General features: G+C 41.5%; 1 protein-coding gene across 3 annotated transcripts in view; it reads right to left on the bottom strand.

Annotated features, from left to right (window-relative positions):
• Positions 1 to 27,021, bottom strand: part of CTNNA3 (catenin alpha 3) — a 414,675-nt gene that overhangs the window by 36,862 nt on the left and 350,792 nt on the right. For all 3 annotated transcript variants that reach the window (XM_041490074.1, XM_041490075.1, XM_041490073.1), the window contains exons 14-15: positions 21,609 to 21,701; positions 14,120 to 14,301 (exon numbers count right to left, since the gene is read on the bottom strand). In XM_041490074.1, the coding sequence (XP_041346008.1) occupies positions 14,120 to 14,301; positions 21,609 to 21,701 (275 nt within the window). The remainder of the gene's footprint in view (positions 1 to 14,119; positions 14,302 to 21,608; positions 21,702 to 27,021) is intronic.

Below are 27,021 nucleotides of genomic sequence, written 5' to 3'. Positions count from 1 at the left end.
GCCTGTGAAAAGCACCATTAACTTGCAGTTTGGTTCCAACAACAGGGTACAATAGTTACAACATGTTGTGTTTATAATAAGTATGTTGTATGAAAGACTTAGAGACACTCCCTCTAATACAGCAACTTAAACAAAACTTCAAACTCTCAGGATTAGAAAATCTCCCCTCTTGTCACAGTACTACAGACCATGCCCTTACCTGAATTACTGGCTTGTAGTGAGAGAGTTTAGTTAGACAATTAGACAATTCAGTTAATTATGGAAATGTTTGGCTTCAGCTGAGCATCACTGTTTTAAGACTTCTCAAACTGTATAAATAATGATGGCTTATTAAATTAAAGATCCTAATATCCTTTTCTAATATGCCAGCACTTAACTACTGATGCCTCACCCTCACTGTGGACATATTCTCTCACCAACTCTTCTCATTTCTAAGCCCTCATGAAGGTACAGATAAAAGTTCCCTTCAATGCAAGTTCACTAAAGGGAAAAAGTACCTGGCTGTAAAATGCAAAGAGGAAACTACTTTCAGAATAAAAAGATCTACTTTGCATAATGACAAAGAACAGTCTTAGACTGAAATGCATTTTCTTTGTACTTCATCAATTTGATATGTGCCTTCCTCTCACTTTGGGAAAAACAGTAAGCAAACAAATTCTCATTGATGTGGTTGACTCGGAGTTACCAACAGCCCTGCAAGACAAAGGAAAAGGGTTATGATGTTCCATCCTCCCACATCTCCCCCATTTTTCATGGTGGGCTCTGCTTACATAAACAGTGTTACGTGGAGACTGTGTGAATGAAATTTGTATTGTCAGCCCCAAAGCACTCAAATATCATGAGTCAGGCTCCAAAATACCACAGAACTGGAATAAACATCAGGAGAATTGAAATCATGTATTTGCAGTTCTTTGTATTTCCTTTTTCTTTTCCAAGCCTTCAGGGGTCCCATTTTCAGGATTTGCTCAGCAACCATGAAACTTAATTAAAAAATGCTGGGGGTAGGTGAGTTTCTCCTACAATAACATATCTCCAGTGCCAAGACAAGAAATAATACACATACAAAGATTTTTAATAATGTTCTGCGTTAGAAGCACTGATGTGCTATATGAGTTCAAAAAAAGAGCAGTTAAAACATGCAAGGTCTTAATTTCTGTCTGCTCATCAAATGGCAGTGAGGGAGCTCTCTTGCAGCCACACAGTGGTGAAAGGCAAGTGGCAATATGGCAGGAGAATATTGGCACTGGCTAGAATCTATCACTGATGCCAAAAAAACCACCCTAAAACAAAAAAACCCAGAGCAAAGACCTCAGAAAAATTATTAATATGGGTGCTGTTTGGTAGAATAAGCCTTTGGCAAGCAGTCCTGTGTCTTACAGTACTGTTCAAAGCTTGCATCACTTTGCTTTCCTCTCCACCATTTCAAGAATAAGGAATTTGCTACAGTCTGGCAATAGAGAGCATCCATCATTCCTGCTGCAGAACACTTGGGTGAGGAAGGAATTTCCTTCCCCACAGTGATGCAAGAACTCACCTGCTGAAAGGCCTGGTTGAGAGTCTGCCCACTGCAGCCAGAATTTGGGGCTTACAGAGATCATTCCTTACTGTTTTGGTGCAACCTCAGCAAGACAGGCCCTTCCTGATTACACTAATTAGGTACTTCAAGGTCCTCTTAACAACAAAGAAGGCAGGAGACTTTCCTGAAGGGACACAGTTTCTGCAGAAGACTGTATTAACACAACTGACACAATTCAGCCAGGCAAGTTACTTGGCATCAGCATCTGTGTCACTGTCACTTTGCTGTGTCAAGACAAAGCATTTGAAAATATGTTTGCCACAGGCTCTCCAGTGAATAAAACTTTTTTCTTGTATTATGGTAGGCAAAATTTCCTAGGATGGAAAGGGGGAAGGGAGCATTTCAGTTGAATAAAACATGCCCAAAAAATTAATGTGGTAGTCTTGAACAAAAACAGCACTTCATCTGATTTTTCCATCGGTATTAAACCACACTTTTTTTAAGGCCTAAAATTATAGCGGCAGCTTGTTTCCTCAAGCCTACAGGATTTCAAGTTGAAGAGAACTTCTGTAATAAGTTATAGCCTTGGCAAGGAATGAGGTACAACAGCTGCTTGTTCACTGAAATCCTGACAAAATCTTGAGGGTTTCTGCTGCTGAGACAGCAAAGATGTGAAAAATGGCCCTGAGTAACTTAGTGAGGACTTCCCTCTACGACATCCCCATCATCATTCCTCCTCCCACCCTCCTTCTGTTTGGTTTGCCTGCTGTCAGAAGCTGGGGGAGACCTCATCTGAGTACCTCTCCTTTGGGAATGTGGGAAATGCATTCCCAAGTCACCAGTGGGCTGTTGCTCCAACACCAGCCACACACCACCAGAGAGCTTTGCCATCCTGGGGCCTTCAGCCTGCTCCATTGTGGACAACAACTGGTTTTGCAGAGAATCTGATAGACAAGTCTGGAAGTGCCCTTTGAGAAAACAAGTTAAAAAAAAAAAAATCCCACAGCTAGTTTAAAAAGAGAAGTAACTCATTGACTCTCTTACTAATCCAGACTGAACTGCTGGACCCAAAAGCAAAGTTATGGCTTGTGCAGAGGAAAGCTGCAACCCTGTGTGGGAAACAGAACATTTGTGACATGGGTAGTCTGCAACAATTAATCTGGACAGGACCTGCACATGCATAGCCCCGAATACTTGGAAATGCAAACAACATGTTTCAGGCATCCATGCAAAATTAAAGGCAATACTGACTGGATGCTGGCAATGCCCCTTCCAGCAGCAGTAACTCCTTGGCAGCAGCTCCTTCCTGCCATATCCTGTGTTTCCCACACCATGCCAAACCCTTGGTGTAACAGCACTGAGCTCTCGCAGTTCCTGCTAACAGATGTCCAGCATCTGGTGTCTGCAGCTCCTGCCTTCCTGTACAAGCACTGAGAACCCTTTAAGGAAATCACTTCTAGAATATTCATGTTATCCTCATCTGCTGCCTCTGACTGGCCCACTTGAAAAGCAGCATCAACAGAGCAGGCAGCAGTAATGAAGACACTCCAGAGAGAGAAACAGAATCATGCATATTCCGGTACAGAAACCTTGAAGCACTAAATTAACTGGGATCTATGATCTGTTTATAACTACTTAGCAAAAAAAGTTACTTAAGAGCAGAGCATTACCATATGTCTAGCAATTACCACAGGCCCATACATACCAAAGAGGCTTCTCAGCCATTACCCACTGCTCTGCATAGATGATTCAGCCAACAGGAAAAAGATGTTTAAACCAATGAACAAAATTGAAAATAAACCACTGCTTGATGCTAAAAGTAAGTCAAAGCTGTTAGTGTAAATGGCCAAGTCTTCTCTTAATTTTACACCTAGTTTCCACAGTTTGCCTTCAGCTCTAGGGAGAGACAGACTACCATGAGGACAGAAACAGAACGAAGGACTGGTCATCCAGGTGGGAGTGGGAAGCTGATCGAAATGTTGAAAAGTGGGAACTACATTTCTGTTTCCTCCTCTGACAATGCACAGATCAGAAGCACACTTTCTCCACAAGAGCATTCATTCCTGGGCAGGCCGAGAGGAAGAAGTATGTTCACAACACCTCTCCCCTCCTCCTTTACAGGTCTGGTTTTATTTTATTTGTTTTTCTTCTTGGTATATTGAGGACCTCTGGCCTTTCCATCAGCCTAAAGAAGCTCAATGACAGTGTCAGCTACTTCTCTTAAAGCAGCAATAGACGTGTCTGTGTAGGGATGATCTCAGTGGTCTGTGGTAGAACTGTGACTACAGCAGAGATCTTTAAACTAGCTTTTCAATAGGTTTACCATGAGATGAAGTGACCCCACTGAAGTCTCAAGTTCCTTCCACTAGCTCTCACCCACCCCAGACACACTGAACAGTGTCACTCCTTCCCTCTGTCACCACAGAGCACCCCCAAGCAGTGGGGTTATGTGATCCATACTTCCTAGCAGTAAGAATAGCTCTCGGATGATCTTAGCAGTGCAGGATTGAGACAGGTTTGAGAAAATACTGCAAAAGAACACAAAAGAAAAATTATGTTTGCAATCTGCCATGCAGATCCCTCCACACTTCTGCCTTTAGCCATCTTCTTAACAGTTCAGGGGTTGGGCCAGAGGCTCACTATGGGCATCCTCTTTCTGCCCTCCAGTTCTGTGCCCCAGCCTGGCAACAAGGCAGGAGGATGGAGAGGCAGAACTATTTGCTAACCTTTATGAGCAGCAGCACACCAGCTCAGTCTGAGGTGCACTGAGAGATGCTGAATGAAACTGCCAGTGCCCCCGTAAGGAGAAATACAGAGTTTTGATTCCCAAAAGTAGCAAAACAGCAGCTGCCAAAGGTACTGAATTGAAAAACGTGTGTTAAAAATGCTATATAGTTTTGGAAGAAGTGTGAAAACCATTGGCAGGCTATGCAAACTGTGAAAGGTCCTGCTTTAATTTAAAAAGTTTGGAACAGACTCCAGTCATAATTTCAGCAGAAAACAGCAGTTCAGCACTGTTTCTGTTGTTCACTGTGCTCCCAAGGTGAGCATTTGTGCATAGTTTTTCTCAGAAGTATGCATACTCCAGGAAGAAAACTGAAAATATTACTAAATAAAATTAATTATATAGGAAATACAGTAAGAGTGTTTGCAACCCTGCAGCTTCTGGGAACAGTTATATTTTATTCGACGGCAACTCCATCCTAGCCTGACTTTTGGCCATAAAGAAACCAAAGGTTCTTTCCTGTGGAAATTGTTTCCTGTGGGTTGATCACTCAGAGAGAAGCAAGTCAGACATTTGGTAGGGTGAAGAGAGGAATGAGAACTAATACAGGAGAAGTGATTTTGGAAAAACAAAAGCCTTAGCTCTCTGAAATAACCATCCCTTCATCTGCACAGAAAAGGGTGACTACAGCAAGTGTTACAGTTCTCAGTCTAGGGAGGAGGAGAAAGCAATAACAAAATAATGATTTCAGAACGACTGAAGTAATATACTTCAGTAGAGAAAATCCTAACTATACTTCTCCCAGCCTAGAATGTACTGCTGGCATCCCAAACAACCAAAGCCAGACAAACAATCTGAGGAGCCTGTAGCTGATTTGGGTACAGCTGGGTACCACATCCCCCTGGTTTTCAGGGTATTCTGTGCCACCACCTCACCTGCACAATGACAGCAGACACATCCAGAACACAAAGAGACAAAACCTGTTTTTTTCCAATGCTTATGAACTTATTGTATATATGAATGTAGAAGAAAATAGTTTGTGTTATAAAATCTCTTTTTTTTGAAAACATTACTTAAGGCCTCAATTTTTTTCCCATTTTATATTCTGATAGAGAAACCTTGATATATACACAGTTGATAGTATTGCTAAGGGAAAAGTAGCAGGGGGAAGATGGCAGGGAAGTCCCTGTACCTCATTTCCTTCTCTGGACTGCCCACTTACCTCCCCACCAAGATCAGAGTGGCAGTCGAGACAGCAGCACCCCTTCACTGCAGTCATCTCACCCCAGTGGACACAAGCAGCCCCTCGAGGTGTCACCAGCTCTGCAAAGCCTATTCAGCCTCAAAAGCAGCTCCCACTGATCTGCTCCCTTTCTATTTCACTATCTGCAACGACTACTCATTTTTATGTACCCCCATTAGGTGCTATCTGAATTATCAAGTTCACAAACTCTGCAGTGACAACTCCAGACTTCTGTTTCACCAGCCAGGTCAACAGTGCAGTAACTGCCATACATCCATTCTTAGATAAGAAATTGTCAAGAGAAACGTGGGTGTACATCATACTCTGAACATGACTGATCTCTCTTGTAAGCAAAACTTCCATTTGAATCAGCATTAAATTCACAGGGGAAAAAAAGTAACTAATATTTTATGTCAAATTTCTAGTGGTAATTAATTCACTGCTGTGCCTACCCTTCCAATGAAGGGGCTGATAACTGCAAAAGTTTCTAGTCTCATTTCTTGGAAGCCCTCCAAAGGTTTAAGCTTCTAACTTCTGCTAATTAATTCAGGAGGAACCTGAACATATGGTGTTATAGCCAAAAATATATAGCATATACAAAATATAGCAAATAAATCCCATAAAAATAGGCCTATATTTTAAAGGGTAAAATGCTGGGAGAGGTGTTTTGCCTTTTTAATGACTGCTTCTTTATTTTCCTAGGAGACATTGCTGGGTGCGCTCACCCAACAACAGCTTGAGCAAAAATAAACATGAAAACGAGACTTGCGCAAGACACTGAAGATCAAAGGCAGGTTCCGTGCCGTGCCTTTGGAGAATGCTACAAAACTGCCATTGTTAGGAGCTCCCTGAGCGCTGTCCTGAGGACAGAATCCCAGCTCATCGCCGATCACCACTTCGCACCCAGTATCCCAGGGGATGGCGGCTCGCGCCCTGCTGTGCCCGGTGCCGCAGCCCCGGTGCCCGCAGCGCTGCAGCCCAGGCTCACCGGGCCCCTGGCACAGCCCAGAGCCCCGGCTAAGCTCTGCCGGGCAGCCCAGCCCAGCCCTGGCTCACTGCTACAGCTGCCCCAGCCTTGCCCTCTGGCTGCTGCTGGCCCTGCCTTGCCCGGCTCGGGGACATGCCGCAGCCCGGCTCTGTGCCCGTCAAGGGACCATGGAGCTGCTCCCTGCTCCTCCTACACCCGGTGCGGTGCTCAGCGCACGCCGCGTCTGCACCGGGATCAGCCCGGCCCCCTCCCTCAGCGGGCAGCCGGCTACGCCCTCACAGTCCCGGCACCCCGCTCCTGCTGCCCCCGGGACACGGAGGAAGGTGCTGAGCGATGGCAGTGGAGCAGCCCCAGTCAGTGTGGCTGCCCTGCCGAACCCAGAGCTCAAGGTTCCTGCTGCCCCTGCTGGGGGGCTGAGCCAGCTCTGCTCGCCCTGCGGAGCGCCGAGCGCCCCGAACTGCTGCAGGGCACGCCCGGCTCTGCTCGCACAGGCACTGCTCGGACCTGCTCTGCTGCACACAAAGGAGGTGTGGTTGTCCCACCACAACCCTCCCAGCTGCCCGGGAAATCTGTCCTGGAAGCTGTCCAATTACTGCCTGAACTCCTCTGTACACTCCTGATGCCTCTGCTGACAGGAGCTGATACTTGAGTTCTGAAATCCCTTTGTCCTCTGACTATAGCAGACCCTAAAGACGAAAGGCAGAAGATGGCTCTTTCTGGCACAAGACTTACAGCTTGTCACTAAAATAGGAAATAGGGTTGTGTTTGCTGTAATGTACACTGTGATTTGTAGTTATTTGCTTCTGGTCCTGGACAGACTTCTGCCAGAGGCTACATAGATCTGTTTGTCTGCCTTATTTGTGATTTTGCTATATTTGAGTATGTCTCCATTTTATTAATTTGTTGACTATACATTTGAGGCATGGACAATAGGTCCTCATGATCCTCTCTGCCCAACGAACAAGCATCTCAATCTCTTCACTTTTTTTTTCCTCAGCTTTTATGCTAAGGGTTGTAGTACTAGATATTCTGAAATAACTGTTACACTAACTGTAATATTGCTAAGAATGCAAGGAGTTCACTGAAATCTTACACAGGACTACAGAAAAAATAAAAAACAAGCACCAGCTGTTCCCTCTGATTATTTTGGGGATCCCCTGTCTTCAAGTAAATACCAGTCACGTTTGGACATGTGGACAGGGGGGCTGTGTCAGTATTGCTTTGCCCTGTGCTTGTCCACACATGAGGTATGACACACACCAGCACAAACTAAGGACTTCTACACAAACAGCACAACTAAGCCTTACTGTTTAAAATTGAGCACATTTTCTTGGACTTCAATTTATAAAATTCTTTTAGGATGTGGAGCATGTAATTGCTCTAATCAGAGGAATTAATCTTCACAGCTTCCATGACTACAAAGCATCCTACAGCAAGAAAGAAATGATTCAGAAGTAGCTTCACACAGTCCAGCAGTAAGTCAACTAAACACATCATGCAAGTAAATCACCACCAGAATTTTTCAGCTGAAGAGTTTTACACAAGACTTTTAACCAGATGACTGGGAGAATTCTCTTTGTGAGAATGTGTCTGGATTTCTACCTGTATACCTGAAATTTAGGAGTCATTTCCCATTCTAGCTGCAAATGACTGTTTGCTTAAAATCAATTAAAACATCATCTTAAATTAACTTTCATGTGTATATAAAAAAAGGTTCCATTTCTGAGCCCTGCTACTTTGTATCACAATCTGGTTTTCCTGTAGGAAAATAAGAATTTTTAAAAAATGGTTTGCAAGCATTGGCAATATAAAAAGTTGAAACTTAGAAAGGTCAAATGTCAAGCTAAAATAATTTTTGCCACCTTTCAAAAGTCTTACCGTAACTGTTAAGCTCAATAAAAAGACAATATTATGTTCATTTTCATTTCTGTTCCAAGGAAATGGAAGTTGCACAAATAAAGTATCTTTTTTAAAAACAGTTTTTAAATGAAAGAACACACTGTGAATGCTTCACCCTTCCAAGGAAAGAGGCAATAGAAAAACTGTGAAATAATTACACATGCTTATGGTATAGAAAGATATCCAAGAGGTAATTAACTCACTGGGAGAAGGAAGAAATAATAACAGAACATCTGTCTGTCCTGACGTTTGCCAAAGAGCTTTTGTTTTCCCCAGAAATTCCAAGCACAATTTCAGGGACTTAGAAGTCTCTCCTGCCTGAACCAGAGCATTCTGAGTGTCATGAGCTGCCTGCAGTCAGTAGCAGCACTCGGAGATGAGAGGAGATGTGTGTTTTGGCTCTGACAGCGAAGGCAGAGAACAGAAGTGCCTAAAACGGTTGTGGTTAAGGAACAACAGGTGACACAAAAAAGAACAGAAGACTGCAAAAGCAAAGCTGATGCAGGCCTGTGTATCTACCTATTCTCTTCTGACTGTTGAGGCTGACAGGCAGCTCCAGTTTATCCTTTCCCTTTAGTATTTCCACTCCAGTTATGAATAATAGCAAAACCTGTTTCCTGACTGCAGCTGTACATGAGTCAGCTGTACTTTGCCACAGAAATGCTGCAGAGGAAAGGAAGAAATGTTGTGCTCATTATTTTGGCCATTAGCAGCTCACTGTACTGGTTTACAAGTATTTTCCATGCTTCGTTAACCTGCAAAGAGCAGCCATGTGAAGGCTGTGCCTCTGCTCCAGCACCCTCTGCAGCTGCACGCTGCCACCACGGGAACCTGTGGCACCGAGGGAATTCTGACTGCTTCATCCCTAGCAGAAGGAACTAAGTCAGACTGTGCATTCATGGGCTACTGGGTTTGTTTAATAATACTAATATTGATGGTAATTGTGTCTACTACAGGAAACATTAATCCACTTGGCTTGCAGGCAAATTGGATATATATAAATACTTGGAGTAACACTGTCACAGAGCCAAACTGTTAAATTATTTTCATTTCTTTAAATGTTTCTCTTTTGCTTCTAAGACTTCAATCCACCAGGTGATTTTCCCTTTGGAATAAGGGTTGTATAAAGTAAGTAATATATTTGGATTTTATAATTTTTTTTAGAAATGTAACTACTGAAGGATGAATATTTAGTACTAACCATTAGAACTATATTGACTAGCAACTGCCAAATCAGATTAAGTACTTGCTGATGTACATATTTAAGAATCAGCTGAAATTATTTCTACTATAAAAGTGGCAGAAGCATCCACAAAAGTATTATATGAAATATCACAGTCTGTGCAAGTATCATTAATAAAGACACAATAGAGTGTAAAGGAAATTCAGACTCTGGCACAAGCTTTTGGGATGGACAGGAGGACACAGATACTGGATTTCTGCCTTCAAAGTCCAGATTTATTTCTGTAAATATTAAAAGCTCTGTGACATTCAGACAGAAGGAGCAGTATCAGCTGATTGTGCTACGTGGTTTAACTTGACACCCCTCAAGGATCCATCAGAAAGCTGAGAGCCCATGTTTATTTGAGAGCAACACCTGCCCAAGGCCATTGCACACAGCCCTGGCAGGACAGTCAGGATCCTTGAGCACTGCAAACCCTTTCACTGCCCTGGCACCACTGCAGCTAATGCAATTCTGCTGCTGGTTTTAACAGCAGAATGTACCTGCTTAGCCTGCCCTGCTGGACAAGGAGATCCTGCTAGCTCTGCTCGACAAGGCATGGATGATAAAACACATGCAGGCATGCACACACAACTGAACTGCTCTCGCTCAGGAAACAAATTTACCTTACAGAACATCTTTACATAAGTAACACAAGCAGAAGCTGCTCTTAACACAGAACCCAAACGAGAGGTTCACCTTCTTTGCCCAAAGTCACTGTCTCCAAAATAACTGTCCTTTCTGATAATTCAGCTGGAAAGCACCTCTGTTAGCAAAACACCTACAACCTTCAATCTTTAAGTGATTTTTGACGAAATAATTTAAAGCAGAAGTTGTTTGTTCTCATCTAAGGCTTATGATGCAAACACTGAGCAGCTGTGGACTCTCAAGAGCATCCCAGACTGCTTAATGAAACAGTGCTGAGCAGGGAATGCCCCAAGATGAGCAGGGAGGGGAGGGAAAGGGGCAATTCCTACATGTATCTCAAGCTGAATGTGACTGCAATGACACTTGGTTCAGGGGGTCAGTAATGAAGGTACCATTACCTTTTGTGGCACTGACAAACCTGGTTGGTGATGGGAATAAGACTGAGCAGGAGAACTGGGATATGGGATTTCCATGTGGGTGAGAGGAGCTGGATGGAGCTGATACAAATCTGAGGGCTAGGAGGGCCAGAAAATAGCAAGGAAGGCAGCAGATTTCAGGATGCAACAAAAAAGCTCCACAGAATTTCAAAAGCATCTGGCTGCTGGATGGGAAATAGGAGGATCTCAGGTAACTCTGAAGTGGGAAGGGGCACCAGGAAAAGTGAATCAAATAGTGAGTTATGGAGTTTCATGGATGAACTTGACTGGGAATAGAACCCTTTTCTATCCTCTTTCTTTGTCATCTGTGTGTCTCGTGGTCTCTTTGAGTCCAGTAGCTACAGAACTGCCATCTCTATTTGCTTTCCCAAGCAGACTAGAAGCCCAGATGAAGTAAGGCTGTGAATTAAGACTGTGGCTATTACCAGGTGAGGAGCCCTGCCCAAAAATGCAGCTGCACTTGGTTGTAACCAGGAGTACTACAGAGGGAAAAGTTTAGGCAAGCTGCAATCCTTGAAGTATTAGAGAACTACATTTAGTCTTACTACAAGGATAAAGGGGGACAGCTTTTGGAGGATGACTTTGCCAGATCTATTTTTTCTAGTCTTGTTAATTTGTTTTGCTATTTTCACCATATTTCTCATATTAACTCCAATATTGATGCCATTTTAGAAACAAATGTCAAGTAGCAAGAACAAATATGAGATACTTTCTGAATAGTTTGCTAAGAGCTGCACTCTTTTGTTTAAAGAAAGTGTTCACATGGCCCCATTTGGAATCTAACAATCTACAGAATGGGTAAGAGGTAAAAGCCCAGTGATTCTCATTTACTCTTTATACCACAGAAAAATGAGGGATTGTCCCAGAGCCTTCAAAAGGCACTGTGAGTCCTGAATCCATGGGCTGCATGCTGTCAGGACAGGCTGTGGAACAGCCCAGCCAGGTCAATTACCAGCACTGGTGTCTCTGTGGTGCATCTACAGAATCACCTCCAACACAGCAGCCAGCTCTGCCTGGTGTCCCAATCTTACTTGAGCCCTAATTTTAACTTTTGCATCACCAAAGTGCTGTGAAAATCGTGCAGAGACATCCTGCAGTTCTCTGTTTGAAGGAACTTTCCCCTGGTGCACAGGGCTCAAAGAGCAAAACTACTCTCAAAGCTTGATAGCAGAGCTCCCTTTATGCGTAAACCATTGACCCTTCCTTGCTCCTTTCTCAACAGGAATTACAAGTTCCAGTGTTGTGATCCATAGCACTGCTTGAATTGGATACACATTCCCTTATATGAGCAAAAGGGACTTAGGTATGTTTATTGGCAAATATCTTTTTAATCATAGGTCTGCTTTGGCAATGGAAAACAAAGATCCTGCTCCATTTAAACATAAAGATTAGGAAAAGACAGAACAAACCAAATGCAGCCCTGGGATTTTCTTGTACATTTTCAGCCAATCAGGAGAGAAATTAGAGTGTTTCCACTAAAATATAATGAAAACTCTTATAGCAGGTCAGGCCATTTCTTGCTATTTACTTCTACAGAAGACAGAGCAAAAAACCCAAAACTTTGAAAACCACTAACTGAGATTAAAAAACAGTGAATGTAAGGTAATACCATAGAAGAACAACAGCAATCAGCTTATGAAACAAGTGACTCAAATACACAAATTTACTATTTGTCTGAGTAGTTTCTGATGTAACAAATACAAAATGTCAGAATCTTTTATTTCTTCCATGTTCAAGAACTTGGGAGTTACATAGTGGTGAGCTCAGACCCTAAGGTGAGCTGGTGCTTGCTGTGTGTTCTGCAATATTCATGCCCTGGGTGACCAGAGAAGGGCAAAGGAGCTGGGGAAGGGTCTGGAGCAGCTCAGGGAGCCGGGGGGGCTCAGCCTGGAGAAAAGGAGGCTCAGGGGGGATCTTCTGGCTCTGCACAAATCCCTGACAGAAGGGGACAGGGCTCTGCTCCCAGGGGCTAAGTGACAGGATGAGGAATGGCTTCAAGCTGCACCAAGGGGAGGTTTGTGCTACATATTAAGGCAAATTTCTCTACTGAAAGGGTAGTCCAGCATTGAAAGAGGCTGTCTGGGGAAGTGATGGAATCACCATCTCTGGAAGAGTTCTGGATGTGGCACTTTGGGACATGGTTTAGCAAATGAACACGGTGGTGCTGCGTTAACGGATGGACTCGACCTCAAGGATCTTTTCCAGCCTAAGCAATTCTGTGATCTGTTCCCAGATTTCCACAGAGCAGGAAATGAAGAGCCAGCTGTGCTTCTCAGCACACACAATTGCCACCTTTGATAAGCAACAATAAGAGGAAGAGCTATGAGAGTTCACCTATTACTCAGACACATAAACATCTTCCTTTTACCAGACTTCATCTGGCATCATTAAAGAAGAAACCAAACTTCTTACTGAAGGAAATATTTAAAACAAATTTTATAACGGATTGCAGACTTCTCCATGCAGGTCTTTACCCCCCTCTCACTTGCAGGTGGATTTGGAAAGTGCCAGTCTGATAAAATGCAACAGCTGCCTTCCCCAGAAAGAGCCTGCAGCAGAGCCCAGCTCTGCTCCAGCTGGTTCAGCTCGACACAACCCTGTTCACTGACACCCACCAAGATACAAAGAGAATATTCTTTGTCTCTTGCACGAAAGAACTGATTTCATGAGGCAGTAAGTGTCCTGCAAGAGTGGCTGTGTGTAAAAGCTTCACTTGTCAGCAACTATTCTACTGCTAACTACACCAGGGGGAGAAGGAAGTACAGACACTACCACCAATATATCTTCCTTTGCCATAATCAATTTGATGAGATTTACACATCCTTTAATTCAGAGCATGGCAGAAAAAGCTCCTGCACTTAAACTCGTTTCCTGTTGTAAGGCCATCATCAAACACACAATGGCAGCAGAAAGAAATACCAGCTTTGAGAGCTATCTGCTTGGTACTCTTCATTCTTTAAACTACATCTAGCAGCACAAGTTCTCATGAAAGCAACAGCAATAATGGGATATAAAATATGTATGAGTCTGAATGTGTACTGTCACACATGGGCTCTGTACAGAGTGTTTCATGCTTGACAGCATGCTCTGGTACAAGTAGACAGAACAACAGATGAGAAATCTACAGCTTAAAATCAAGATTATTTTGTTACTTTTTCCCTTTCACTGAGAGCAGAAATGAGAATGCTAAAACATGTGCAAAAACCCTACCAACAAATTAATAAGAGAGGACAAAGGCAAAAAAATAGGGATTACCATAGTTCAAAATATTAAATCCCCCAACACTTCAATGCTCCTACCTGATGTGTTGCATTAGCTGAGCCACTCAACTTTGCAGAGATGCTGTGAGCTGACATTAAACTCCGTGCTTGCTGCTCTAACAGTGTGACAATGGCCTCCAGCATTTCTAAATATCCAAGAACCTTTTTTTTATGTAATTACCTTGTGAAGTCAGTCATCTCCATCATAATCACACACATCCTCTTGGCGAGAACAATTATGTCATTGCTGGTATCATCCCAGATTTCAATCTCTGCATCAAGCTTACTCTTGACTTTTTTGAAATCAGCCACTTGCTCAGCTATCTTTTCCTTTTCAGCTTCTGGCAATTGAGTCATCTTGGCCTAAAACAGAATAATTTGATTTGTAAAACATCTGTCAGAGTATTTCATTTTTTAAACAAAACCACTGCACATTAATAAATGCAAAGTTTAAACACACTATGGCCTGAGCCAACTGTTTGAGTTTGAGCACTTCTAAATTTCAAAATTTATATGTTGTCACTGGGTTGGGCCAAATAATCTCAGTGTAATAAGGATTGTGGTGGAATGATTCCTGAAATAATTCATTTTAACATAGCAAGAGAGAGATTATTAAATTCTTCCAAACAGCATTTATGAAATATGACTGAAAATTTTTCCTATTTCCTAGGGCTAAGGAGCTTAAGTAGTTTTAAGTATGATACATGTAAAGGTTACAAAATTAATTCAGGTACAAAATAATCAATGAAAATGGTTAATTGTCCTGAAACACTCAGGTATGCTTCTTCTCTCTTCTGAGAAGGTTCTATATTGTCATTCGAGGAACTGAAAAAGATTTAATTGTTCAAATATGCATCTTCTGTCTTTGCAGAAGACAAATAGGTGACAGAAATCAGGGTGTGAATAGGATTACCAACCGCCCCTAAAACTGTAGCATGGTCAGAGAAATATTTTTGCTTAATGCTCGTTATGATGGGCAGCCTGCTGCAGTCATGGGTCAGACCCCACCTGTGTCAGGAACAGGCCAGGGAGCACCCAGGGGCCAGGATACCACATGGCCACATGGACACCCTGGCCCTCCATCATACCTCCTGCCCCAGAAGGGAGGAGCCACGCTGGTCCTGATGGCTCTGTTGCCATGCTGGTTATCTCACACCTTCCCTTCAGGCTACCAGGAACTCACAACTACAACAGCAATTAGTAACACACTGTCATTACTCTATAATTACACAATAAATATTTTGTGGTTTTATTATTATTCTTGTTTAGAAAACATTGTCTACCACCAGTAAAATGGAAAGTTAAGGCCACAGCTGAATTGCTTCTAATTAATAAAATGGGCAATCAGTTCCATACATAATGTGTATGTTTTTCAAGGCATGTGTTTTCAGAGATTTTATTTATGCTAGAATCACTGTCACAGGGTTAGCTTTCTCACTTAGACAAATTACTGAAAATTACAGGTTTCCCAGCATGTACCTGTAATTGCAGTGACACACAGAATCACAGAATGGTTAAGGGTGGAAGGAACCATCTGACAGTGGTCAGAATTACCCTACAGTCACAGAATTAGAAAGCACAACTATTTGGAGGCTACTTCTCCCATGTTGTTAAAAAACCCCAAAATGGCCTACAGAAGGAAGAGAACTTTTATGATCTCATACATGTTTGCTGATGGGTGGATGCCTGTGGTATTTCCTAGCCCCCAGCTTCAACACTGTTTTTGAGCTCAAGATCACAGGCCTGGATCTCGAAAGCACAAGAAAGATGACATTTTAATGAGGGAACTGTGACATACAGCATCCTGCTATCTGCCAACAATAATGAGCTTCAGGTGGAAGAGACATTATCCACTGGAACAAAGGGCAAAGGAAATTATAATTCTGACCTTGTCTTTTCCCTCCTTTCCCTCATACTGCTTTAAAACCATGTCCAATTAAAAAAAAAAAAAAAAGTGTATACAGAGCCTTTTAAGCATAGATTTAACTTTGTATCAAAATAAGCAACATAACAGTAATTGTGAAATAAAGATCTATATTAAATGACTATTACATGAGTGCAGGTTTATTCTGTCAAGCAAGAGAAAATTATTTTTTCACTACTTCTAAGACAAAATGTTATTATTACAGTAGCAGATAACAGAGTTAGGACCAGGTGAGAGGAGAAGTTATATCTGTGATATTTCCTTCCTTCTATTATTAAAAAAAAGGTATGGATTTTTTTTCTTAGATTTCCCTGACTTAACTTTTTTGAAGGCTGGAGTCTCCAACACTGGAGTTTGTGTTATTGAGCTGTCCCATCTGCAACCTGACTGACCCTGTGAGACTGGTGTTTCCCTTCATTACATTTCCATGTTTCAGTCAGTTCTCCACCAATGAAACTGAACTTTTAAGGCCATGTAAGGACACATGGAGGGTAACTAAGTGGTCATGACTTTGACTCTTCTCTCCCTGCTGGCCAATGACATCCCAACCCTAAGAACTGGCCTTTTGCCTACCTTTGTCTGGGGTTTCTCTCAAAGGATTTGACTTTGACATAAACTTTGATTATGCTCTTAAAATCTCAGTTTGACATATGTTTACTCTTTCCTGACCCCTAACACCAAGTGACTGGCCAGATCCACACCAGCACCATTCTTACCACTTACAGGGACCAGAAAGGAAAGAAAGGCAACAGAAAGCAGCACAACACATTCAAGCAAAATCAAAGAATCTTGCAAATTATTTAACACTTCTGGCTTTGTAGGCTGCAATATGTCATGTATCTACAGAGAAGAAAAGAGGAAAACACTGTTTTTCTGCAATTTCGTAGGCTGCAAGGAAACAAACCTCAGTTTCCTAAAAGAACACATAAAAAACTTCTCAGAGCCTTTGCATGCAAGAACACAAAATAACCTGCTCTTCATATACTGTAGTTATAAGAAACTGTCAGAGATCCTAGAAGAATGGATTTGTGTCCCTACTTTGTCTTGAGAGCTGAGGCTTTCATTCCACCAGAGCCTCAGCAGCCAGAAGCAGCCCCCTGCTCTGTTCCTGCTCTCCGGCTGCAGTCAGTGAACATTTGGTGAAAAAGAACAAGACCCCTGCAGATCACTCAAGTACAGCAATATATTTCAATCATGCTCTTTCACAACTGTTCCAATCATGACTTTTACCTCTCTTTTTCTTGAACAAACTTTGCAGATCCCTGTCATAAAATACACATGTGAGCTGAGCCCTGAGCAGGTGAGTGGCATCCCTGCTGTGGAACGAGGTGATCTCTGAGGTCCATTCCAAGCCAAACCATTCCTGAGTCCAATTCTGTTTGAGTGCCAGTGTGTTCATAAGTGAATTCATGGAGACACCACTGAGACAAAGGGACTGTCAGAATGAGTAAGACATGTCCACTACACCTTCTACTGCTACTTTTCCTACTGAGGGAATCACTTTGTGAGTTTGGATGAAGAGGTGACAGGTATGTTGGATATCCAGCATTGACAGCTAAGTGAATACATGCCCCCAGAGATGAACTGTGTGGGTGTGTGATGCTGACAGAGGGGAGAAGCTGTGTTTCTTTCGATACTTTACTCCTGCTGTCACCAGCTGTGTTCTCCCTGTTTCAAGAATTACAGCAAGCCTACTGAAGTGCAGCATTCCTTAAACAGTTCAGAGAGTGCCTCATTTGCTCTGCCACGACAGTTCTGCTGTATTTTTAGATGCAGTATAATTGGATAAACCAGATGAAGAGGTGAAAGTATTGGGAGATAGCAAACAAAGTGTTTATTGCAATTTTTGCATCAGCCTTCACTAAGAAGGTTGGCTTAGATGGTGCAAGTATGACATATTAAATGTAATTTCTCTTTGTCCGAGGGCCATAGGCCTATAGATCAAAAAGCATCATGCCCTAAGTCTGGGCTTCACCAGAGCTTTGCCACTGGCTCTCATGTCATCCTTACAAATAACCTGGAGAAATAAGGTCGAGAGGTAACCTCCAGTGGGTGGATGTAATATTGGTTAGAAAACTGCTTGCAGAGCAGTTATCAAGAACACACACCGAGCCAAGGGGTCCATCAGGAAAAGTTGTGAAGGGAGCTGCATTAGTCAGTGTTTCCACAGAACCAAGAGTCCACACCACACACTTGCAGTGGATGACACCTGGTTTACAACTCAAAGTGACCTTGAGAACTGATCTGGAAACATCACAGGGGGTAGCGCAGCTGAGACAGCGACAGGGCTTACCCCTAAGAAAAATCACCAGCACACACACAGACCTGAGACAGAACCAGCCATGGGCAGCTGTGTGGGTGGGAATTTGTGGCTGATAAAAGGCTGTGCTCATGGCAGAAAGGCAAACCTCATACAAAGCTCCTTGAGAACTATGCACGCAGCAGGAAATAGTGCAAACCTCTCACTTGTGCTGCTGAGATCACAGGCAGCTTCACACTATTATATATAAATAGTCTGGACACAAAATTCAAGAATTCATTAACCAGCTGCAGAGCACCCAGAGGAGACAGAGACTAAAAGAACATACAGGAAACTCCACCCTGAAGAGTAAATCAAGGTTACTGGAGTTATTCAACTTGGCGTCTCCAAAAGAGGCCACAGAAAAAGGATGCACAAGTACATAAAAAAAAAAAAACCATGCAGAAAGGAACCTCACTCTCTGTGTCCATTCCAGATGAGTGCTAATGTGTTACTTGCAACATATGAGGTATAAGGACAAAAACTTTCCAATAAACCATCAATTCCAGTAATGAGCTAAGTAGAGAGAGCAATAGAATTGTTCATATATATGTCTGTGTCAAGAAGTGTATTTATTCTGCCCTGGGCCAAATGGCTGGATTAGCCAAGTTCTTGAGGTTCTTTCCAGCTCTGCTTTGTAGAAGTATATAATATACTGCTACAACCTTGAGTATTTCAGTAACTTAATCTCTTTACGGAAATTGCGTTAAAAATTGGCAGGAAAATGAAATGCTTTTGATAGATCATGACTCCTGACAGGGAATCTTTTGCTATGTATCAAGTGTCAAAATTACTATTCATAGAACCTACTCAAAATTACAGTAGTTATTTTCATTATGCTTGAATTCTTACCAGTATTTCATTCTTGTGTAGGGCTTTGATAAAAATATTTAAAATACTCCGAAATTGGCTTTTTTATTAACAAAATAGCATGCACTTCCTGTTAATGTTCATCAGCATTTCATTTAATGTAGGAACTTAGATGTACAGTATTTGCCACTTGAATAAACATTGCTAATTAACCTGATGGTAAACCTAGCTTCCCTTCTAACTACTTTTTATGCAATTATCAACAGCTCTTCTTGGTCTTTGCTGTTTTATCCAGGCTTTCCTCTTTGAGTTTAGTAGATTTTTAGAGCTATATAATTAATCACTGTATTTAAAATGCAATACAAAGACAACAATGAAATAACTTAACCTGGATTCTTTCATTCACAGAACACACTGAATCAATTCTTTTTCAGCCCAGAATTATTGCACAAACACAGTGTGCAACAAAACTGTATAAAAAAATTGTCCTAATCTCAGATATTTTTGTCCATGCATTCACAAAACTGTCTGCAGAACTCTGAGGAAAAAAATGTGCATACGTGGCTGCCTGAAAGAGTTCTGCTCTTGCCACCCCTAAGTGGATTAAGTTGTGAGGTAAAACATTTTGCCTCTTCCTCAATATGATCACCTTAACCTGCAGCAGCAACTTTGAAATTAAGCTAAGCTGTTCTCATCACTAATTTACTAACTTGAAACACTTAAAGTAATTTTTCCCGATCATTAACATGTACATTGTCCTCTAAGTTGAAAATTAACTGGGCAAAACCTTACTCACCCCTCTCTTCAACACAGAATCCCACAGTAACAAGCCACTACCTCCCTCAGAGGAATTACACTGATCATGGCAGCATAAATAAGTCTGTGATAAGCTCCCAGAGCTGACTACACAAATTACACACAACCACCAGAGGAAGAGCTAACTTTCACCTGGGAAAAACTGCATTACTCCTTGGATCCATGAGCAGTACCTGTTCCTACAGCAGCTGTAGGAACAGCTATAAGGGTTTGATCCTAAGGAGCCTCTTCTTCAAGGATGTAAAATCACCCTACAAATAATCATCAGTATTTTTATCCAGTTTAAGTACCCAGAGATCTCACAGCACACTGCCCAAGTTGACCTGTATCCCACAGCCAGGGATGGTGCCACAGGCACTATTATATTCATCTCTGAAATAGGAAATTATCTGAGGGAGAGATCAATGAAGCAACATTTTCAAGATGAGTGAGGAAGATAAATACAAGGTCAAATCTCAGTCCTACTATCTCACCACTAATCTCTGCTCTCTCTCTCCTTATGGAGATAGAGTTTGAAGGTGTCATTAATAATACATTACTTTTTCATGCATAAGGGAAACAAGATCTGCTAGTTAATGTAGCCTTTGTTACAAGTGGCATACACACATCACATCTGGTTTTATATGTTGTGATAAAAACAAAGAAAAAAGGCACCAGCTCCCCACTGAAGCAGTGAGAGATGTGACATGGAAGAAATTACAACACTCTTGACAAATCAAGAGAAATCAAGAGTACTCCTATGCAGAATGAATATGGAGCCAGATATGTATAAATAAAACTGAATTATTATAGCTGAAATGCCCAAGAGAAAGAACTCAAGGAGGAAAAAAGGCTGCTCTGCAGTCTTGCCAAAGGACTTCTGGAACACAGTCATTCCTGGTGTCAACACTGCATACAACAGCCTTCCAACAGGACACAAAGCTGCTGCACCACACAAAACCACACACTGCCCAAAGCTTAACATCTATCTTCCCTACACAGATCCCTCATATTGCTTCTGGGTATAAATCTTCAAATATCAATATCAAAGAGCACTCCAAACAAAGAGGCCTAAAATCACTCTTCTCGTTTGCAGCAGCAGCAAATAAATTTGTTAAGACATCTTCTTTAAAAAAAAATGTGTGCATGTGTCTGTCAAGATGGTACTCCAGCCTGAGTGCATATGTATATAATTTAGTCAAAGCTATAATTTTCTACTGCTTTCAGGGGGTGATGTGCCATTTATGGCCCCAATAGCAGGACCTGAAATCTAAGAAAATTTTTTCTAAACTACAGAATCAGGTTTTAAGCCATGACCTCTATCTAGATGCCACAAAAAAGAACATTTACAGTAGCTGCATTATTTTAGGAAGAAATGGGGGGAAAACAGAAATGCACATACCATAATGTTAAGGTACTGGGAGGTTTTAGCTGCATTAACAACAGTCTGTGTGTAACAGTCCCTTCCACCTCACAAGGAGGAGCACATCCCAGAGACATCTCCCCACAGCACCAGTCTGTGCCTCCGACTGCTGACAGCCAGCTCCCCACCTGACAGTCTTCAGCATCTACTTCTTGCTTTGTGCCCTCTCAAGTGTGTGTTATTTATAGTTTTCTTTTTGAAGAGAAGCATTCCCTCTAAAGAAGTACTCTGGGTTAGCTGAGAAGTAAAAGACCATGCATGAAAAAGTGATCTTTGAAAGCTTTAGTGCATCTTATTACATTTTGATACTAAGTATCTACAAACTACTACTTGTGTTTTGCCAGCAAGAGCACTTCAGCAGTGAAGGGGCTTCAGAGGCAGGGAGCACAGCAGCGTTTCGCTGCCCAGCTCCCACGTACCCGGTCAGTCTTGCCCTCGGTCTGGGCGCTGGTGCGGCTGCGCGCGTCCTGCTCCTCCTCCAGGTCAGACACGTCCTCCAGCTCCTCGGGCGTCTGGGGAAAGGCAGGAAAGGGTTAATGTCTGCTGGACAATGTCAAACATCTCCTGCTTGGTCTGAGGTAAGGTCTGACAAACACCAAGCAGCCCCGTTGAAGCCATTACTAAACTCTGTGTTTAAACTGGTGTTGGTGCTGCCAGCAAAGGTGTCTAACTAGAAACCTTTACATGACAAGAATGGATTGTGAATATGTCACTTACCAGTTCTGTTAAGCACCACAAGTTCCTGCACAACCAGAAGAAATAAGTGTCCTTAATTTGCTATTTTGATACATGGCATTATTTAATCTGCCTCTGTCTGTTCCTTCTAGTCACACGAACTGCCAGTTGATTCTGTGATTCTGTTTCATTTACGAGAAGAAATTTTCTATATAATCCAGATCTTCAGATTTATTTACTGCTTCCCTTTCCCCAAATATTATTAAAAGAAAAGGGGTTTCATGCAGAAGTTCTGAATTTTATAATAAATAACATAGCAAAAACCCCATACTGAACATGACTACAAAGGACACTAAATAAAACATTAAAAGCAAATTTCTTCTATCAACAAACATTGCATAACTAAGCATAGGAGGTTTTTGGGATTATGAGGCACTTAAAAAAATACTATTGGTTCTGCCAATGCAATAGGGCACTCAAGAAACTTTCCTTTGTCAAGTAAATTCACAAAAATAAAAAGCAAAAATATACAGAACCAAGCTCTACAAAGCTCATGACAGATCTACCACCACCTTGACATCTAGAGTTCCAATTAGAAGGAAATCCTGATGTTCTGAGTCCCCCAAAAGCCTGACATTCCAAGAGAAACATGACAAGACCAGGACTAACAGATAGCCTTAGAAAAAGACAAGCAGAAAGAAACCCAGCCATTACTTTTACCCAATTTTCAATCAAGTCAAATATAATGTTTTTAATCCAGAATTGCTGTATATTCTCATCTTCATGTTTTTACTGTCAAGGCATATACAAAGAAGATCTGCTAAGAGGGACACTGCAGTGTTCTGTCATTTTATTTCTGGGTCCATAGCACTGGTATGGCACTGCATTAGGTTGAATAAATCCACCTGCGTGCATTTGTGTCCTTTGGGAAAGAACCTCTGTGGTCAGAGGGTGGTACATAAACCACAGAGTTCAACAGCAGCCTTGAAACAAGGCTCAAATTGCACTCCATTGCTTCAGCAGCACACAGACAATTGCACTCTCTGAAGAAAATCATCATTTCCATGAGATAACACTGCAAGAAATAACTCAATGTTGGTGCACAAGTTGGCAGAAATAGAACGCTGGGGGTGACAAATACACCTAAACTTCCTCAAGATAACAGGCAATCAATTTCTGGGACAAAGATAAGCATAAAGCTACACTGCTGAAGTGGGGGAAAGGAACATCTTATTTGCAGGCAAAGACTAACACTGTTATGAAGTCTCAGTTTTAATGCTGGAATTAGACCTAGTAAGAATTCCACTGTACCAAAGGCTGTTACCACACAAAAGTTGTCGGGAAAAGCTGCAGTATGAAAGAAAAATGAAATTTTGGTGGTAATGGATATCCTTACAATAAAAAAAAAAACTATCACAAACTCCCTTTCATTGAAACACTTAGGGACACTCTTATTAGAGGACAAATAACAAAGGATATTAAAACAGAGTAACTTCAGCTTCTCAGGATTACACTGACTCCCTCAGGCAGGTAAGAGCCTTGATTAAGTTTACAGAAAAAATAATTCCTTTTAAATTTAAATTCTACTTGGGTTACAATTACAATTTTAAATACCACATTGCAATTCTTGGGTTTCAATAAAACTAGTTTGGAATTTTTTTCCCCAATGATCATAAAGCTGGATTCATGGCAGCAGAGCACCATTTCTTCCTGAGTGAACAGGTACTTGAGAATCCCACACTTCCCATACAGGGTTTCTTTCTTCTATAAAATATGGAATTCAAAATGTGACAGGGCAGAAGGGTTAATAACTTTAAGACAGTCACATTATACATAGGTGAATTTTAGTTAATGTGTTTAAGAGTTTATGCCATTGTTACCCCACGACAAGCTGTATATATTTACAAAATGGTTATTTTAGGGCCATCAAGAGGATTTTGTAGAATTCCACTGACACTGTTTTTCTGTGAAGTCAAGCTATGGAAATATTACCAGTCTCCACAGGGAAACATTAGCAAAGAAGTCAGCAAAAGGACAGTAGGATGAGACACCTCTCAATGGCAGTCTCAGGTAAGCTTTCCAAAGATGAAATCATCACTGATTATATTAATCTGATCTGCCACTTTACAAACTGCAAATCATAGAGCAGAGATCTCCTTCCAGCTGCACTGGCACGGGGATTCTCTCTCCAATTCTTTATCATACACAAAACATTGACTCAGGGTCTAAGTGCTGCTCACACAAACCCCTCGTGGGCTAAATGCTGTCAGAAATCTTTTTTGGTTTTTTAAATTGCCTATGCCCTTTTCCTGTCAGTAAAACCTGTTTGTGGCTGGGATGAGGAGTTTCCTGAAGAAAGCTCTCTCTCCCAGCCAGAGAGCTCTTCCAAAGTCATTCTCTCCAAAGCCCACATCTACCTTGGATTGTTGGTACCACAGGATTCAGAAAAAAACCCAAACCTATCCAGTTATTAAAGGCTAAGGACATTTCAAGCAGACGGAAGCTGTTGATTTATCAAACCTTAAATCACAAACCATAAACTATTGTCATTTTCAGACACATCAAAAACTGAAAAAACTCCCCACTGTAATAATGAGAACAATAGAAGTAGAATTGTTTTCTCTCCTTGGAAGCTCTTTTATGCAATTGAAAGCAAAATCTGTGTTTTTTTCCATGTTGCTCTATGATCCATTATTTACAAAATACCTGAGACACACCCATATCTGCTTATATGAACATTCCCTGTGCCAACACATGGCTATTCAAAAGGAATGTCTAACGACTGCATGGTTAATCTGGTATGAACACGAAGGCTTGCAACACAAAACAGTGTGCCTGCATCAATGCACAGAAATTGTGCCCAGGGAGAACAGCACAGCTGGAGGACTGGAGTGAGAAGCATGGAAGGAAGCTCAGTATTGTTTAGGACTCCTAAAAGGCATCTTATCAACTGCAAGGGGCAGAAGAGGGAGAGATTTGAGTACTGTACTAACAAGACAAATGGCAAATTCACTGTGAGACATACAAAGCATGGAATTTCCAGGAAATGTAAAGAAGAATGCTGAAGGGTAAAATGAAGCACAAGACTCCAGTCTGCAACAACCTGCAGACTTATGTGTAACACAGTAGTAAATGGAGTTTAGAAACAGATTTGAACAGAGAAAAATTAGTTTTCTGGTGGCCACAGGAGCAGAACTCTTGAATAGTCTCCCCTGGAAGTGCTGGAGAAGGGGAGAAATTCCTTCCAAGATGAAGTCTGAGCAGCCTACACTACAAACAAGCTAGCTGGCAGTAAAAGTGAGACACAAGAGTGGGCAGGACACCTGGCCCAGGGCTGCAAGAGATGCTGGTCCTTTGTGAAAAACTTTTGCTGATCCTGACAAAAACACATTCAAGTACATTCCTGCACATCCATTCTAGGCTGTAATTCCATTACTGTGGCTGACAAGCTACACAAGCAGCATGTACTCCTTCTCACATTACAATGGTTGTAATAAATCTGCATTCTCAGTGGGTTTGCTACTGAAGACTCAGGCTGAGGACTCAAAGTCATATGTATAGCAAAGTCTAATATTGATGAATTTGACACCTTGCTGGTACTCAACTCCAAGCCACAACAGCAAGTCATTACTATTGCACCCAGGTGATTTCAGGATATGAATTACCTTTTCATCTAGGAAATGAAAACCACTCTGTGATGACAAACCTTTTAATTTGCTTTTCTACAAGGATTTTAAAGCGAATAATTAATAAAACCAAGGTCTGGCCCTAGTCTTTAGATCTCTGCCAGTTTTTCTAAACTGGTTGCAAGCGGGCTTTTTGATTTCTCTGGTTTTTAATCCAAGCTTTGTAGAACAATTTGTTTAAGTTTCACAGCATCTTCTCCAAAACAAAGTTTTTTTATGAGCCCTCCCCCCACCTCAAAAGTGATTATCCAAAGAACTTTATCTATATGATTTGCTTGTAAAGGTCACACACAGCCCATGGAACCATCAATCCTGCCTATAAAGGGTTTCAGCTGCTAGAACATAATGCAGAGCCAGGTCTAAAATCTCAAGATACACAACATAAATGGACAAACAGGCATCATGGTGTGAAAGGAAGCTATCTCCTCTTATCTAACATTCAATTAAATGCTGACCTTCACACTGTCATTATATGCTCTTATGCTTTATCTTATCTTGGTTTCAACAGCCCCATCAGTCATTCTTTTTCACAGATCAATACTAAAATGCAGAGCAGACTAACACCTTAACAGGAGCTAAGCTGATAAGTGATGTCTTTATTTTACTACTGCAAATGCAGTTATTTGTGCTATGTAAATCCCACAGCAGCAGCAGAAATGCTTGCATGCACTCCAGGAGGATGAGAGTTTGTCTATTATGTCCTTCAGTGAGCACACAATGGTTTACAGAGATTATCTGTTCTACTGTGGACATTTGCCTACAGCCCAGATTTTGAACATCTCATCCTGTCAGGCTGCACATCACTCAGTGTAACAAACCACAGTACACAGGTCACAAATGAAGAAATATCATGCTCTGCAATTATTTAGCTACTGAGTGATATTTTTGTGTATTAGTCACAACATGACTATTATCTCACACTTAATTCTGCCAGATGACACACTGCCAGAACAAGAGTTTTGATGCACTAGAAAGAGAACAAGAAACCACAAGCATTGTTTATCTTTTCTGACTAGCTGAGTAAGAGCCTTACATAATTGTTGCTATCTAGTCATTTAAAGTACTTATCAAGTTTTTGCTAAAAGCAGTTAAGTGTTGAGAACAATAAACCCCACATCATAAAAGTCAAATTAAAATACTACATTCTTAATCTGTCAATATTGTGACATATCACTACTATGATAAATACCATCCCCTCTGTTAAAGATGATCACCTGCCTATTCTTGAAATCTATTATTGGCAGTTCGCTTAAAATGGTATCTTTAGCATACCACATTATTGGGGATATTTTTAACAAAAGAACAACAAATGAAAAATAAGCCAGAGAGCAGAAATATGTCTTTGATAGCAGTATTATCACCTAGCACTGGCAAGGAATTTGTCATTAAACAATTACATTAAACAAGTAAAATCATTATCCTGACACAGCCTGTACACATTTTCATTTTCAAATGTAGGTACTAAACAATT

Source organism: Pyrgilauda ruficollis, unplaced genomic scaffold (genome assembly GCF_017590135.1).
Source record: "Pyrgilauda ruficollis isolate IOZ18807 unplaced genomic scaffold, ASM1759013v1 scaffold98, whole genome shotgun sequence".
NCBI classification, from domain to species: Eukaryota; Metazoa; Chordata; class Aves; order Passeriformes; family Passeridae; genus Pyrgilauda; species Pyrgilauda ruficollis.
The sequence above is the reverse complement of the archived record's forward strand: the minus strand, read 5'-3'. Positions and strand labels throughout refer to the sequence as shown.